The 18,714-nt window shown below is 39.2% G+C and overlaps 1 protein-coding gene across 2 annotated transcripts in view; it reads left to right on the forward strand.

Moving 5' to 3' along the window:
- Nucleotides 1–18,714, forward strand: part of LOC133495547 (protein shisa-6) — a 126,153-nt gene that overhangs the window by 55,145 nt on the left and 52,294 nt on the right. For both annotated transcript variants that reach the window (XM_061810350.1, XM_061810351.1), the window contains one exon: nt 3,027–3,125. In XM_061810350.1, the coding sequence (XP_061666334.1) occupies nt 3,027–3,125 (99 nt within the window). The remainder of the gene's footprint in view (nt 1–3,026; nt 3,126–18,714) is intronic.

Consider the following 18,714-nt stretch of genomic DNA (forward strand, 5'->3'; position numbering starts at 1 on the left):
CTTTTGCCACAGGCACACCATCCCGCCTCACCTTAATAAGATGAGAACACGAATAGTGGGATGAGGGGCATTCCTTTTGAAGGGTCTTTCAGATTCAAGGGCTGTCGTACTGGGTCATGGAGTCGCCTACCAATGACTCGAGTGACAAATGTGAATGACAAATAGCGCCACACAAAGGAAAACAGCACTACAGTCTGTGCTTTTAAAACTATTCGATTTAAACTGGTGGGAAGATTTGAGTTCTATGGGCACATGTAGTCTCATGTATGCGGGTGAGTGTAAGATATGTAATAAATGTATGCCATGTAATTCTGCTTGTTCAAATTTATAATAGTACTCCTTTGCTGTATCACACTCAACATATTGCGGCTATAGTGCCTTGGAGATTTTTTAAAAAGTATTCATATCACATCGTAATTCCCCATATCTGGTCGATTGTGTACAATGTTGCAATTTCCTTATGACTCTCCACAGTACAATGTGCTGCGATTTTTTTTTTTTGCCACAATTATAAGGATTATATAATCAGAACACAGAACAACAACACAAAACACAACAGAAAAAAAAGTCAAATTTTTTCACAAGACTAATTCAATAACTGTGTTAAGAGTACCACTGGTGGTATTCAGGGTTCCTCTCGTGATATGCAAAGAAATCACTGCCTAAGTACAGTTCAGTTGTGTTAAACTTTTAAGACCCAAACATTGGCTTTTAACATTTTAATCATTTAACCTACAATAAATTTTCATCGAATCGTTATTTAGGGTGGTTCTGGAAAGTCAAATGTTTTTTTTAAATGGTCCTTAGTGTGTGAAAACGACGAGACTAATTAATAAAAGCACCAAGCTGTTTCAAATAACCTCGAAGCCTTCCACCCTCTCGGCCGTCCATTCAATGTCCTGGTTGGGAGTCATGCCCTAGAGAGCTTCATACAGCGGGCGCATGGTGCAGGCTGCCCGGCAGATGAACCGGTGATAGAAAGTCACCATCCCCAGAAACTCTCGGAGCCCCTGAGCCGAACGAGGTCGGGGAAAAGCGGAGGATGTTGTCCAAATAGACGAACACAAAGGGCAATTCTCTGAGCACCGAATCCATTAAACATTGGAAAGACTGGGCCACGTTTTTGAGTCCAAACGGCATCCTCAGAAACTCGAACAAGCCAAACGACGTGGGGCAGCACCTCAGTGGAGAAGCGCTGGGTGGCCAGGAAGAAATGGTCGGCCTCCTCAGCCAGGGCACGGGGTTCAGTGATCGAAGTGTTAGCGAGCTCTGTCTGAACATGCGGCGGCAAGTGTCTGACAAACAGTTCAATGAAAAGGAAGTTGGGCACCTCTTCGCCCAGCAGGTTTAGCATCATTTCCATGTGTTTGAAAGATTTGCTGTCCCCCAGTCCATTAATAGCCAAAAGACGCCGGGCTCGCTCTGGCCGTGAAAGCTCGAAAACCTTGAGGAGGTGAGCCTTGAGCCCCGCATATTTATCTCGGGCAGGGGGAGATGTGATGAAATTCACTGCTCTGGCCGCCGTTAAGCTCCCGAGGGCTGAGACAACGTGGTAACAATGCACGGTATCATCCGAGATCCCGTGGAGGGCGAATCGAGCCTCCGTCTGCATGAACGACGTCTCCCAAAACTCCGTCAATTTGAGGATGGCGGTTACCGTGTTCGGTTCAGTCTCGGAAACGCTGGGACTCACGTCGGGGTCACCAGTGTAGAGCTGAAGAAACGAAGTCGGAGGCGGAGTGTTGAACACAGGAGTAAACCACGTTTTATTGCTGACATTGACAGAGTGAACCCATAACGGCGGGAACTCTCAAACCTACTAACACCGGAAGTGTAACAAACAAGAATATCCGTGCGGAACCTCGTAACCTAACTAGAGCTCCTGTGGGTGAATTATGTAGACCACCACAGCACCACACACCACAAATACCGAATTCTACCACATTTGCACTGGAGTGGGTATTATTTTATAAGATTAATGAATAAAATTGCAAAAATGTTTCAAGTCACGTAACCCATTTATAGGGAAATCTGTCTAAAAAGGGTATGTTTTTTTTTTGCATAAATAAAAACCAAAAACTATTCAGCCATCCATTTTCCATGCTGCTTATCTTCACTAGGGGGTGTGGGTGTGCTGGAGCCAATCCCAGTTGACAGGGTGAGGTACAATTTGAATTGGTCGGGAGCCAATCTCAGGGCACATTGAAACAAAGAACCGTTCAGACTCACTTTCAAACTTATGGACAACGTGGAGTCTTCAATTAACCTACTGTACATATTTTGGGGATGTGGGAGGAAACCAGAGTGCCTGGAGAAAACCCATACAGACCTAGGGAGAACATGCAACGCCATCCGTGGCGGGGCTGGGATTTGAAACCCAGTCCTCAGAACTGTGAGACAGATGTGCTTACCAATTGTGCCCATCCTTAATAGAATTTTTTTTTCAATCATGCCTCAGGTCCAAATGATGTAGACTATATCTGTGGAAAAAAAAAATCTTATTTCATGCAAAAATAATGTTGCCTTTAATCGAATGCCATCAATATTCATGCCTTAACTTTTATGGTGTCTCGAAAACTGTGGTCATCCCTTTCACAAAAGATGTACATGTACAGTGGACCCTTGTTATTTGCGGAGTTGGGTATAGGGCCCGGGTTGGACTTTGAGTAGCAATAATTTGTGCATAATTGATGCCCATTGGAATTGAATTATAATAAAAAACCTCCCAAAAATAGCCAACAAGCGTTTTTGTCCATGGTTCCCCACCCAAAAGAAAAAAAAAACCTAAGAAATCAGACATATCATTGTTATTATTCTTTTTTTTCAGCAAAGCTGTGAATCTGCAGGTACAGAACTGCAATTATGTGGCGGTACAAAGGATTACTAAGCGCTTTCAATTTAAATCTGTCAATTTCCATCAATTGCAATACATTCCCCCCACAACACATGAGGAGAATTAATTGATCAGATGTGACTTTTTAAAGCGTGGACGTGCAGTAAATGGTTCCACATCTGTGTCCAAATAGGTCACTATGCGAAGGAAAGTGTGCGGAGCAGTGGCGGTGCGGACCTTCACAACTTCATCTCCTCTGGCTTTGTGACACTCGGGCGAGGTCCTCAGAAAGGTAACATACTTTTTTTTTGTCCCCTCAATCTTTTGTTTAACTGGACATAGAATGCATCTCATGCTACGTTTAACTGTATGCACCAACTAAATTGTAAAGAGACCCGGAAGACTCGCCGCTTTGTAAAATTAGCAATCAACGGTGAGACAATCATGGAGGTGAAATGTTACTTGATTCAATTTCCTACAGGAATAATCAGCTTGAACTGCTGCTTCTGTTTTGCAATTGAATACAATACATGGGAGAAAGTGATGTGAAGTGCTGGACAGCTGCACACACTCATGCACGTACACACACACGCACACACACACCCACACCCACACACACACACACACACACACACACACACACACACACACACACACACACACACACACACACACACACACACACACACACCGCGATTAGTAAGGGACCACAGTTATCCCTTGGGTAATACATTGATTAGTATGCAGCCATGTTAGCCAAGCTCTGATTTATTCCTATCCATTTTGGCTCCACAAATCATACGCCCTGGGTGTCACCGCATTGGGGACTGCAAAAGCTCTTTTGCTTGATCCTGTTTTTCAAGACTTATTTGGAAATATTTGCGTCACAGTAAGACGGCAGTTAATGTTTTATTGTGGCTAACCAATGCTGGTAATAGAGTCTAGATCAGTGGTGGGCAAACCTTTTGGCTCAGGAGCCACATTGACATTTAAAATTTGAAAGGCGAGCCGAGTCACAAGCAGATGCATACATATGAAAAATAAACAACAACAAAAAAAGGCCTTTTAGTGTTAATACTTATATTTGCTTATAATGGGAACTGTGTTGTCATGTTGATCACTTTTTTTTCGTCAGTGCATCACAGGCTGGTGTTAGTGATGTGGCATTTCTCAGAACAGCAGCTGGCAAGTGGGAGGAAATTCACTTAACCACTGTAAAAAACAAACAAACAAACAAACAAACATACCATTAGCTTAACTGTACCATTACTTGGTAATCTACGGCACACAAGTTACACTTACATCAATATGAAGCAATAACTTAAATCTTTGTCTTTAAGCAGCAAAGTTAGTACAAAATTTACATGACAACAGTACAGTAAGTACCAAAACATAAACAAGCACACTATTCCCAGTGCACTTCTCTAAAGACTCTAAACTGACAGATACAATCAATAGATTGATGCTGATTGTGCGCCACAAAAGCAACTGTGTATGTGTGTGCATGTGTTTGTGTGTGTGTTTGTAAACGTGAAATAAGTGGAGGTTTGGGAACGTACAAACATACACACACGGCTGCTCCCACCACTGTAATTTGGATGTGAAGCACAGAAAAGGGTGACAAGATTACGCAACGTTTTAATTAGCAAAACTCTGGGTGACTGAAAACGTGGAGAAGCACGTACTTAGGTGAGGTCAGCCGTGCAAGCGTGTTAAACCAGCTCACAGTCCGGACTACAATGAAGTTGAAAGTTCTCACTTTTCATCGCAAATATTATTCAAGATAAGTATTGTAAATTCTTCAGTAAGTAATCTCCATGACAGCGCACATTGGGATGACCCACAATGAATTCCACCCTGAACATGCCAGTATACCCGTGTAAATGTGTATGGGTAACTTTAAAAAATTAACATAAAATACACCTTTTACAAAGGAAAATAAAAATCGTGTGGTGATAGTGAAATTCTGCATTCATTACACATGTAGGTATTGCACCGTCACTGCATTGTTGATTCAACAATCACATCCCATCATGCTTTGCTGAGAAATGTCACAATCTTGTTAGTAATAGCGTTTTGGGCAGTCTGTTGGGGAAGTTGATGTATCACTTCACTTATATCCCAAAGTAGGAAAATCACTGGCCGGCATTCACGGTTGACTTTTGTTCTCTTTGGTCAACTCTGGTGGTTGAAGTGTTCAGAGCTGAAGCAGACTAGAAAAAGAAGAGCCAAAGTCAACTCATTATCGTTGGACCTGCCACCTGGTGGAACCAGCGGGCATAACAGCAAAATATTGTTTAACCAGTTGGCATTCCAGACAAGCTCCAATGAATGTAGTCATGACTTTGGTATAATTTCGACAATTCTGTACCAATCATTGGGTTGCTGAGTTGGATCGGTCAACTGGCCGGATGTGCCCCGCGGGCTGTAGTTTGACCACCCCTGGTCTAGATACACTATACACCTAAAAGTATTGGCTCAGTGGACCCAGATATGATTTTCAGGTGAATCCAAATGGTTTAATATGATTTTAGGTCACATTTGGAAACTGTTACAGCTTCAACTCTTGTGCGATGTCCTTCAACAAGGGTTAGTCGTGTTTTTATTGAAATTATAGTCCATTCTTCCCGAAGCATATTTGTGAGGTCACACACTGGTGTTGGATGAGAAGAACTGAGTTACTGTCCATTTGAAATCAATCCAAAGGTGTTAGGTTGAGGCCACGACTCAGTGCCCAATCAAGTTCAACCATACAAAAATTTTGGAGCTTGCTTTGTGCACGGGTGCACACATGTTGGAAGAGGAAGGATAATCCCGAAAATGTTTGAAAGTCCAAAACCTTTGTTATAGTTATTGTGGGTCATTGGACTTAGAAAGGAAAAAAGAATATTGAGATCAGAATCAAGCCCAATTCAAATTACACCACTGCCAATGTCACACCAGTATGAATGTCAGATAAGATATATAAATAAATGAATCGAAGCTACAGTTAACCCACGTAAATCAATAAATGTAAACACAGCGGTATCAGATATGAATCAGTGGAAATATACATGTAAATAAATAAAAAAACAGTCACATGGGCATTAAATTATAATTGTGGACTTAGGGTATGTTTACACAAGAATTGGGAAATATATTTTGTGTTTATGTGGAGTTTTGTTTTTTTAAATGCCTCAAGATACCACATGAGGACACTGCGGCAATAGTAGCACCAAATGCCTGTCCTTCCTCTTGTGTCCACAAGTGTCATTCGAATACTTTACTTTGTTTATGTTATGTAATGGGTTCCCACTGGTCACAGAAAATATAAGTGTTATCCACCTCATTATCTTGAGAGTGATTGTGATGTACTTTGGCATGCATTAGTCTCCACTTTTCAAAAATGGGCATTTTTGATCTCCAAAGTGCAGCTGGAAAAGCAAGTTGGAACTGCATAGTTTTTTTTAAATCAGTTTAAAATCACCCTATTTTGCTTAATGTTGACCTCTCGGGTTTACCACAGGGAAGGAAGCTATGCACTTGAAAATGTGGGATACGAAAACATGTAGACTTGCCTGAGTAAAGTAAAATAAATTACTCTGGCCGAATTTTAAGTGAAAGTTGTTTCTTTTTATTTTGCAAACTGACATCTCTTCAACGGAAACTACACACAGAAGTGGCAAAAGGCAGATGTTGTGTAAGAGTTTGAAAATCGAGGACACAGAGACAGAAGAAATATTCACTGTTCAGAATTTTTTGTTATGCTTTAGAGAATGCTTGAAGTTATGCAAATTCTTGAGGATGGTGCACATTTAGTCAAAGCTGTCAAGCTATGAATAATTTTCCAAATGTAAAATCTACGAAATTGACACTTACTTTCATCCTAAAACAATCTTTGACTTTTGCTACTTTCTTTTATTTCCAACCAAACGATACCCATTCAATGAATTAAAATAAACAAAAACACTTTAACTCAATTAAAAATTAAGTATGCATAAATGAGGCTTAACCCTATTTTCATATAAAATCAGTTGCTCGGCCTTCTTGTTTTTGATGTTATCCACTTCTGATGTTCTTAGGCATACAATAACAAAAGAAGGTGAAAAAAAAGCCAGTTGTTTTCCTTTACACTCAACGGCCTCTACCAAGAATGAAGAACAACGCAAAAAATGATTAGCCTGTATAAATCCTGTTTGTTAAAAACAGATTGTTCCCTTAACACAGATAACACAAAACTTGTTAGCATTTAGCTTATGTGAAGTGAAATGTGCCGAGAGCATTGATTCTGTAATGCACAAACAATAACAAAAGATGTAAGTGCTGTGTCTTCTGGTGCAGAAAAACATGTAAAAGATAAGTGGCGGCGTTCAGCTCTTTGACTCTTTTATTTTGTGTAAAATCTTGCGTTTTGAGGCAGGCATAACTGTGGATTGAATCTTCAACCATGACACACTATTCTCATGTTTTTATCTGTTACACTGCTTGCTTTTCATTTCTATTTCAACATAATCCTATCACAGACAATCAAAGTAGTCATTTTTATCTCATTTAATACATTTTGGAAATTGTCTTTAAATGATTGTATGTGTTGTGTCACTTATCCTTTAATTCATTCTGAATAGGTAGAGGAACTCTATCGCTCATCCAGGCAATGAAATATGGGCTCAAGTGAACAGTCAGAATGAGGAGAACACTAAGTAAGCAGTCAGGATGAATAGACATCATTGTGGAGCTTCATTATTTTTTGAAGAAGTTTGCTTGTTGTTCTCTGGCTAAGGTCGACAAAGCTGGAAAAGAGGAAAAGCAAATACAGCTTCATCAGTAGACTAATCCAAATCATATTTCGCCTTTTTTCAAATTTTTCAAAACACACGTCAGTTTTATTTTTACATATTTTTTGCCACACGAGCAGAATCAGGCTTTGCAGCCATGATGTCTTACACCGGCTTGTGTGAGTTTTGTCTGTTAAATTATACAAGCTGAGAGAGAACGTGTGTGCATGTGTGTGTGTGTGTACAGCTAGATAACCCTCAGGGAGGACAGGTGAGGTCACTGGGCTGCTCCTGAGCATCACAACAGCTGGATGCTTCACATCTGCTCGCTGATATGCAAAACAAAACTCACACAGGAAGCTAAAAAATTAGATCCGATTGAAAAAAATAGGTGGTGATTTCAAATCAGGCAGCAACCTTTGCGCATGTCAACTTTTTATTCTACTTCAAGCACTGGTTTGCACTGTTTTCAAGGATAATTGCCCCATAGCATGCTATATATCATTAACGGGGATTATACTCTCATAAATTACACCTGCGCAATTGGAAGAGCTGCACCAAAAGAATCTGCCTTTGTGTGTAAGAACGCATTTATGATCAGCATGGTGAAATAATTTAACACTGTACTTATTACGGGATTAAGGATTACTGCACACGCAAATCACACCAATCATTTTGTAATTTTAACTGCGACGTCAGTGCACTTTTTTGCTGTCTGGACCGCAAATTGCTCACAGGGTCAATTTTTTACGTGTATGTATAATTTATGATTCTCTCCTAATACTATTTTATGTATCTACTACCTGTTCTCATAGGCTATTGTGCAACTGAAACAGGAATATAGCAGAAAGTTTTAGCGCAGAGCTTTTTGCCAGCCAAAATTATGAATGCTTGGTGGGTATGGAATTTATAATAGCTATAGATCAAGCTATAGATAAAATGCAATAATTGTGGTTTTAAAGAATAACAAAGCCATTGCTCTTGAGGGATAGATTAAACGCAGAGAACACATTGTGATGTACAATGGATCGGTTACAAATACCGTATCCTACGTTTACATTTCAATATATTGCATATTACCACTAATAATAATTAGTTAAAACTTGCAACTTGCAATTATTTTTGGATATGGTATGGTGTTCAGAATTTTCAGAATAGTGTAGGGAAAAACAGGTTCACATATTTGAGTCTATTTGAGTCTTATTTGAGTCTTACAACGTATAGCGCATGCAGGAATCCTGTTAAAGGTTGTGAATATTTGATCACGTGGATCAGTTCAGGGAAACCGAGTTTTATCACATCCTCAATTTATGGGAGTATGAACGGCATATCTGAAAACGGCCAGTTGCCGCAAATCAAAAATGCCGACCAATTTATAATAGTAGCTTGCCTTTGGTGTCAAATGAGATATTTCACAGCTGCTGTCACCAAACTCCAGCAGAGATGTTATGTTAGCTGCATGACTCCTTTCAAAGCCACCTGCTACCGGGTGGTGTGACATGCTTTGAGGAGCTTTTTTCATTAATTTTCTTTTGTATGATTTTATTTTTAAAAGGTGACTTGGGACTTGAGGTAAAAACTCGTATTTCCCAAAAGTGACACTCTTAAATACGCTAAACTTTCTTTTGCATTTCCAGCTGTGTGTTCCTTGCTTTCTTGAGGCCTTTCCCACCACCCACGGCAAACATCACTCAAAACCCTATCAGTCAGGATAAATATGAGTTCAGAACATTACATTCATCTTTCATTGTGATACTGTATGTTGCCAAATTCAGATATAATTTGTATCCCCCAGCCCCTCCAAAAAAGGAGTCTATCAACAAGTTTATAATTAGGATGAATTTCACTCTTATCTTACTATTTAAATGTAACATTTTTGTGAGGCAATGCTTCAAACAGATGGTGGTCTTTGCTTCTGTTCAGAATTATACTATAGTAAATGAATGTTGTAAGATTAAGAGTTTTAAGCAAATGCCCCAAAATCCTGGCTCCACATGCAACCTCTACATACTATCCTAGTTTACAGTAAGTTAATAATCGTGTCCACGGCCCAACTCCCATAAAGTTTTGTGGCTATTGCTTCACGTCCCTGCCAATAAGCACAGTTGCGTATCGAGTGTGGTTTTACTCGAGGTGAAATAATGTTAAACCTGCCTGTTTCACACACAAAAAAGAAAAGAAACATTGTGATGACTTGGCCATCCTGTTTGTCTCCTGTCTGGTGTGAATGCAAATTACAGAGCAGTTGCTTTTTCCTGCCCTGAGTTTTGGTGTGAATTATTTTTGCAGTTGGGTTTGACAGGGTTTTATCTGTATTAGACTTTTTTTCATACGAGGTTTTGGCAAACATTGTAGAACATGATACAACAAAGGATGAAATGAATATCCACTAAACACTGTGTTATTAGATGGTGGTATATATATTTTTTAATGACACTACTAACTGTATCTAAAATAATGATAAAAACAATCCCTCATCTTGAGCTTTTCGCATTTTGTGAAGGTAAGATCCTTAAAAGTATCTTAATAGAACCAAGGCTTTGATAAAACAGCATAAGTGCGAAGCTTCAATCTGTGTCCCAGCTTGTTTTTAGGCAGTGCAAATTTTCCCCCACATTATTTCCCCGTGCATATGCAAACCTAAGCCCAATAGCAGGATTAAATTAATTGTTATTGTCACAGAGGAAATGCAATGTACTTATGCATTCACTCACTGTCACAAAGAGAAATTCTGCACTGTAAATCACTGTCACATTTGCGTCCATATTTCTCTGCCCTGCAGAGTGTTTAAAGAGAGCAAAGCTGTGTGTGCAGATGGATGGAAAGAGAATTCTTATGACGGATGTTGTTAGTTTCCAACTCGGATGCCCACATTGATCAAATGTTTCTACCTTAGACACACAGTGAGGAGTGCACTGACAGCCAGCATGCAAATTTGTATTTAAATATTCCATTTGGCAGCCGAATGTGTCGATTTTAATAATTTTTCCATGCGTCGTTGATAGCAAAACACTGCCAAGTCTTTGCACTCTGAGAAGTGATGACTCAAAAAGCTATTGTCCTCCACATGGTGCATGGCACATTTCATTGGAATGATGAGCCCGACTTTTTACCTGTTCAGTAAATCTTTTGATTGGTTGGATCTGGTTAAATCGTAGTAACCAACCCGCAAAAAATTACTTTCAACAGACGAATGGATCAAACAAAACAGATGTACTGTTATCAATCGGTTGGCCCTGGAACTGTATCTACTTTCCCCCATACCTCATTTACGATTTGGTGAAAAACTATGATTTTGTTTTTCTTCATGAAGAAACAGTCACTTTCTAATGTGTACTTCTAAACAGCCAGTGTATGTTATCAACACTTTAGTATAATGAAGAATAGGTAATTTGGGGGGAAAAAAGAAAAGGCCTCACCACAAGAAAACGAAAATAAAGTATATTCCAAAAATACGAGACAAAATATACTTTGCAGTTAATTTAAACTGATTATTGCTATCAACCAAACAACAGAGATTGCCTTCTTTCTTCTGATCACGTGACACTTTGCTTTTGTTTGTTTGTCATTCATGCATGTCGCTGATCAGACTGTACAATAAGGAAATTCACTGCTCTGTAGTCAATATAAAAATATATAATCATGTAAAAATTCAATATAAAAAAGTAAAACTGTTGCCATTTTCAAGTCTAAAGTAATGTAAGTAGCTGGTACCCTATTATGACTACTCTGTCATTCAGATGATCTAGCTCTTTTGCTGTCTATGTGGACATAGCCCTTATTCAAGTCTTAATGTGTGCAATATTTTGATTTACCAATAGAGTAAAAGGGATTTGGCTCCCACTTGGAAAATGTATAAATCCCTAATCATAGAATGACTTTTATCAATCCATGTAAGACAGTTGAGAAAAAGTTTCTTTTGCAATGCTGAACTGAGAGCAGACAGCTGAGTCAAACATGGCAGAATACAAGCAAGTACAAATTAATACATATAAAATGAACTGTGGAATACAAGTTAATACATGACATGACATAAACACATATATACAAAACCTAAAATAATAAAATCACAACGTACATGCTACTAAGCTTCACATTAGCACTTCACATTCGAAGCCTTAAAATAACAAACAGACTGATTTAAAAAATGTAACCTTTTAACATTTAATGTAATGTAAAATGTAAATGTAAAATTGTAATCTGTATTACCAAAGTCAATCTTGTTTAACAGCAACTGAATGTTATCGTCTTGGAGCTGATACAATTGATGAGAGTACATACAGTAAGGTGCACTGAAAGGATCCTCGTATGTGGTTTCAACATCCCTAAAAACCTTTTCAATGTTTTGAAAAGGTGCTGTCTTGTTTTCCACTGATTCACTTCATATGTTTTGAATACACTTAGCAAGGGACCAGCCTCTTCTTCAAACCATTTAAAAATCTGATCTCGCATCAGGGAGCTCTACGAACGCTAGACTCTGTTCAAGGTGCTGATTGGCAGGTTGCGGCCTTGGTGCACGGCTCATTGGCGGTGGCACAGGAAACCTGCTGGCTCATCGTTCTGTGGAATAACCAGTGAGGAAGTGCTAATAAGGTCCTGGTGAGAGCAATCCAGGGCCATGCCATTCACTAGCAGAAACAAAAGATCAAGGTAGTTTTTGCTTAAGCAAAATTTGGGGAAAAGACAAGCTTCTCTGGTCCTTATATTCTGTCTCTGAAGCTTGAGCTATTGAATATGCAAGATGGATCAACAATTAAGATGAAGGTTAAAAGGATAAGAGCACCAGTTTCTACTTAGTAAGCATGCTGACTGTCCACTTGTGAGTGGGAAATATCAAATAGGTTTATACGGACTAAGTGGGCCTTAATAACAACCCCAACAGACCTACTTGCTGTTTCTCTTTACCCTTATTCACACAGCTCATTAAGGAATCCTTGGTGTCCTTTAGCTGAGAACTGAGTTTGACAACTTCCCTGCCTTGCAAAATTAACACAAGCCTCACAGCATTCTCTATAAAAGCTAACAGAGCACAAACGTGGAGGTCAGTGAATGACAAGTCACCCCACAATTCCTGACAAGCCTCTTGGGTGTGCTGGAAACAATAGCACTTCCAGATACACTCCAGTCAATTACAGTGATGTCAGATGTGTGGGAAGACAGAGGAAATGACAGTTGGGAGACAACACTCTTATCATTGTCCTTCTGCAGTGGCCACTTTGAAATAAGTACTTATTTATCAGGATGCATGCTGGAGGTGAGACAAATTTCTTCTTAAAGGAATGAGATAGAAAAGCATCCAAGAATCTTTTACTGAGCATATAAAGTCAGCAGGCTGCGAAAGAAAAGCAGGTACAGTTGAACCTCTAAAGTCACAACAGAATCCATTCTGCGATCTGTTTGACCTATGATATATTCAAATTTGAAAATCTTTATGCTGAATCCGAAAATGACATCTGTTTCACCTGTTCAGGTCAGGGTTTTATAGTAAATTTGTTTTTTTTAAATTCAAATGTTAAGAACATTCCTTACTCTAAATTGAATATTCAACATTGATCAATGTAAGTACAGCGGAATTTCAATAGAACTGATAAATAGAGGTGGGATTCATCCGATATAGCTGATCGTCCATTACATTGAAGCACTTTGTTTTAGGCAATATGCACTCATATTAATGTGCAGTACAACAGTATTTGTTGGTATTTTTTTTTCTTGGTGCCATAAAATGCCTATTTGAGTACAAATTTATTGTAAATAAATATTTTAAAAAGCTTGAAATTCTTGAAAGTTTCACGTTTTGTCCAAAATTACCATGCATGTGTACTTGACCATGGTGAGATGTTAATATAAAGTACTTATTGTAGGCAAATTGCTTTCATGAGACATGGGGAATTACTGTGCTTCCTCGTTCCAAGTCTGTTGCCAAAGGCAAACAGCTTGATGAACAAAAAAATGTTACTGTCCCAAAAATAGCACGTTCGAGACACCAAAGACTTGTCCTCAGTCAAGACGGTCATGCCCACCAGCATGTTTGCTAACGGACAACAGAAAATAGATATAAGACCATCATGGCATGACCTCCAAATCAATACCTCCTATTCAACATGGCACATGGCTGCCATATAGGTATGGGAGGAATTTGATCTATTATTATCATTGACCTGGAAATATGTCAGTTTCCTTCTCAGGGGGGATTCCAAAATTGTATGTCTTGTGAGTGTTGTACTTTAGAGGTTCTACTGTACAAAGGCAACAGAAGCAATGTATGCATGACACTGTGGACAATACTTAAAAAGGCTGCTGTGCTGTACCATTTGGGGCCTCTGAAAAGCTCCTAATGTGGCACATCAATCACGTTTCTTCCCGCCGCACAGCATGGGAACTTTTATCGTCGCTCATTAAAGTAAGTGCAGCTATTTTATGCATCGGCTGGAATGCAGGGACTTTTTCCATGCTAATTTCCCACATTTAGATTTGTTATTAATCATCTTTGATCAGCAGGGTTCTGTACACTAATAAATTTGAATCGAGGCTGCGTGCCTGATGACTCTTGGACTGGTTTCACGCTGAAGCATCAACAAAGCTATGCCAAGTTGTAGCCGTTTAATGGAAATATATAGGATGTCAAATGTTCCGAGAGCGTTTCAACTTTAGAGTTAAATGAAGCGCAGGATAAAGAAATTGTTCCATCCTATTAAATGCAGAGTAAACAGAAAGAGGTTGTGCAGACATCAAACATGTCCTTGTTTTTACCAAGAGAAAGAATCTCGTAAAATTTAGCATCTTAATATCCACTCCAACTGTAACCCTCTTTACCCCACTTGCAGTTCATTCAAAGAGTGTACAACTACTTAAAAATGTAGTTACCCACTCTGAAACAAAATGGATTTTGCCACAAATTTTCCATCGCTATCGAGTTTCAGGTCTCCCTCATTAATCCGTAAATAACTAGAATGACACCAGGCACAGACCTTCCTCAAGGCTGAGCAATACAGATTTGGAACCATAACCACAGGCGCCACAGGAGATGTTATTTGTTCAAAAACAAAAATCTTAGCACACACGTAAGATATATACAGTATGTAATAGAGCCAACAGATATAAATAGGGACCTTACAAAGATATGAAAATATATAGAGAAAAGAAACTACCTTCCTAAATCACTATACCAAACAAAGTTCTAAGAGGAAAGTCCGAATGTTTGTATGATATTAGTGATGAGAATCTATTCATTGAAGCTTCATTATATTGATAAGGCAAACTGCGTCTTAAACAGCGATGTCCTTGCTGGTTTGAGTGATACATCACGTGATAAATAGTCTTGCTGAAGGCGTTTTGAGGATGCCTTTTTAAGTGTTGTAGTCTCGGGACCAGTATAGGACTGATCCTGGCTCTAGCATGTTGACCGCATGCAACTTTCTATCCACCTCCCCTGCCAGGCTGACTCCAACTCTCATCTCTAATCTATAATTCATAACGAAGCAGCTTGGATGTAGACTGGCGAAGGCAGATGACTTGGTCACTTTTGCTCTTTCCTCCTCGAGCCCAGCGTGACTATTATCCATTGTGTGGGAAAACAAATGGGAAAATTGCCTTTCTCAGAGTAGGGTATTATGAATTGTGGATTCCGTGCAGAATCTGCATGTGGACTTGCCATTCAGAGCACATGGGCTAAGACCGCCTGGTGCACTGTGGAAATAAATAAGGAATGCGAGGGATGAAATTTGGAGAAATCAGCTATAGATTGGGATTCATTACCCAATATAATTTTCATATTAACAATTAAAAGGGTCACACATTTTATTTCTTTGCTGTTTGGTTTAATGTAAAGTGTGTGGGTTGAGTCTTTTAAGGGAAAATGGGTGTTTAATATTAGTCCCATCTCCTGTCAAAAGGATTTTATGGGCTAGTAGCTGATAAATGACTCTTGCTGTGTTGGTAATCTCTAATCGTTACCAATTTACAAATGGGCAGTTGTTTACTAAGCACCCATTTATTTGCTAATTCCGCACTAACAGATGATAAACTATGACGAGAAACCTTTCATTAATGGCTCTCAGTGAAAAAGTGTTGTTGTAATCCACTTCCATGAAACCGGCCCACTAAGCCTTCAAACGCCATTTTATTAAAACTGCAATATATTCAACTACATCCCAAGTCTATCTGTGTCTGTCAATAAAGTAGGTGGCTGCTTATTTGGGCTTCCATTTCACACTGTTGTTCACCACCAAACAAGCTTGAGGAATGAGAGATCAACACCTTGTCAGGCTTACCATTAGGGTCCAATTTGGGAAATCTCATGGGATGTGAAAGACTTGGCGTGCTGAGCGGAGGAGCTTTGCTACGTTGCTGAAGCCAGCCCATGAGCAAGAACAGTCACCCATGTCTACACATCTTTGCTGTCACATACTCCCATCAACATCGCTAACCGGACCGCCATCTCAGTTATGAATTGTGCCCAAATTGCCCTCACATTGTTACCAGTGTAGCCTCAGTGAACTTCTGCCTTCAATTATCATTGACAGAGGTTGTAGGTATTCATTTGACAATCCAGGCCCATGGGGCAAGCTATAATTGAAAGGTGCCTTCAAGAGTGATAAATAATGACCTTTCCCAAGGGACCACAAGGGGTTCGGAATGGGACAATGTCTGTTGGTGGAAGGGATTCTATTTCACAGTAACAGAGCCTGTTCGTATCCTGCAGAGAGAGACTGGGAGGAAGTATGTTGCAGGTGTTAAAATACATAAAGGGAGGCACTGAAATAGCTTCATTACAAATGAACTGGAACTTGTCTAGGTATGAGATAACTGTGATATTACACTTTGATGAAATGCTGTGAACCATACCTTTCACCATTTTGATTTTAAAGGTTAGCAATACCCCAAATTTCCGTACCAAGGGGGAAAAAAAGCTGCTACCATTGATGTTGATCCTTCAGGGGTAGTTTCACATGAGCACACTTTGCCTTTTTTTTTTTTTTTTTTTATTGATGTATAGATTGGACTTGAATTTTGTTCCATTGGTGGGGTTTGATTGCTCAAGTGTGAACACAGTAAACAAACTTGGGTGTGGACCAAATCACCCTTAGGTAGTCTTGATATGGGTCTAGAAAACAAAACAAAACTAACAAACCAATCCACCCCGGGTTGCTCAATGAACAGACGTGGGTCAATAAACAGATGAAATCAGTGAGATACTACATACCTTGGTTTTGAAGGTAAATGATGTAGCATGTTAGAGTTCGCATATAATAATGTACTCAATAATTTTCCATACTATGTATTTGTAAAATATGTAATATGTTGTCCACATATAAAAAACTTGGTCAAATGTTACTCCATGTGTTTATTATCAATTTTACTTGGTAGTTCTTATGACAAACCTTCCAGTACTGCACTGTATGTCACCATTTGTTAGGATAATGAAAAGAAACCAAATATTGTACTAATATCAACTGACCGACGGGATTAAAGGGTAGGTAGTATTTCAGATGTCTATCCTTTATTCATAATTTGTCATCCTAATGTCAAGTATGAACTTTCATAAAGGTTACTTTAACAAACTTTAAAAGGATGCATTGTTGGGTAAAGGTACTTTTAAGTTTTGGGAGAAAGGAAGAAGAAACAAGAAGAAGACAATTCTTTTCCTAAAACTTTTCCCCAAAGTTTCACAAGTCATTAGTACTGGTTATGCACAAAGTGATTGTTACATATTTATAAAAGAACTTTCAAATCAGGCCAAATTGGCCGCATGCTGCCACTGCTGACAGACAAGAGCTTTTATTGTTCTTCCCAGCTGAGTGGAGCAGTTTCCTTGTCTTAATTACCTCACTTTTGTCACAGCACAGTGCAGCACTACAGAGCTAGTAGCCACCATAGGGAGACAAGGGGGTGGGCTAAGCTGAAACGGACAGCGGTTGGTGACAGAAACCAAAAGAGAACGCACTGGAGTGAAGGCTCCCAGCTAGCATGCCTAGGATGACAGATAACACAGTGGAGGGGGCCTTGAGATACTGAAGGAGAAGTTGAAGAAAGAGCAAGGTGTATCTTGGAGAAATCCCATATGCCTGTATAGCAGGACTGAAAGATCTACAAACCAGATGGAAAACATTTATATATATATATATATATATATATATAATATATATATATATACTATATATTAAAGGTGTTGTTTACTCTCTGTTCTAGTTTGTTGCAAGTACCAGTATTCCTCCAAGAATGGTGCTTTAAGATGTTTCTGAAGCTATACATTAAAGCAATACAATGTTACTGTCAGTGTGTACTGTAGATACAGGTATATACTATAGGTCCAATGACACAATCACATTAAAAAATATATACACGACTGTATTAGAAGCTCTACGCTTCAAAAACATGCCCTACTTTTCTGTTTCGACAGGCATTCTGACACTGTCACAGTGACTTTAACAGCCAATGAGAGTTTCTGCAACTTTTGCATGTACTGCAAACTGGTTCACGACTCAAGTGTTTGTTGTTATTCTGTTTTGGTGTTAATGACGGCAAGCACGACATTGTGTTAAGTGTAGTCTAAGGCAGGAGGTCTTTCTATTTAGCTTGGCAAATTGATTAGAAGCCCAAGATACAAAGGACAGTGAAAAACAAATAAAATTTGACCTAAAAATAATTTAAATTTAGACATGTTAACAGTTTGTAGTTTAAATACAGTGGAACCTCAAAGTTCAAATGACTCAGGGGTCGCACAAATCATCCAAACACCCGAGTAAAGCTGAATTCATGTTGAAGGTGGAGTAGTCAGTAGTTTGACAGTCGTGTAGCAGCGTTTGTCATTTTTTTGTGGCAGCACCAAACCAAACTGTGATGGATGAAGACAAATTTGATTTGATGACTGCTGTGTAGAAGTCAATTAAAAGCTCCTGTAGCAGGCCGTAGATCCTCTGCTGGGTCTTTTTGAGGATGGAGTTGATGATGGTCTCCCACTTCAAGTCCTGAGAGACCTATTGTCTTTGAGGAAGCCAATGATTGTGGTTTCATCTGTAAACCTCTAGAAGCTTCACAGTAGGGTGTGTTGAGGTGCAGTTGTTCGTGTAGAGGAAAAAAGAGCAGTGGAAAGAGGACACATCCTTGAGGCACCCCAGTGCTGATGCT

Source organism: Syngnathoides biaculeatus, chromosome 22 (genome assembly GCF_019802595.1).
Source record: "Syngnathoides biaculeatus isolate LvHL_M chromosome 22, ASM1980259v1, whole genome shotgun sequence".
Taxonomy (NCBI): Eukaryota; Metazoa; Chordata; class Actinopteri; order Syngnathiformes; family Syngnathidae; genus Syngnathoides; species Syngnathoides biaculeatus.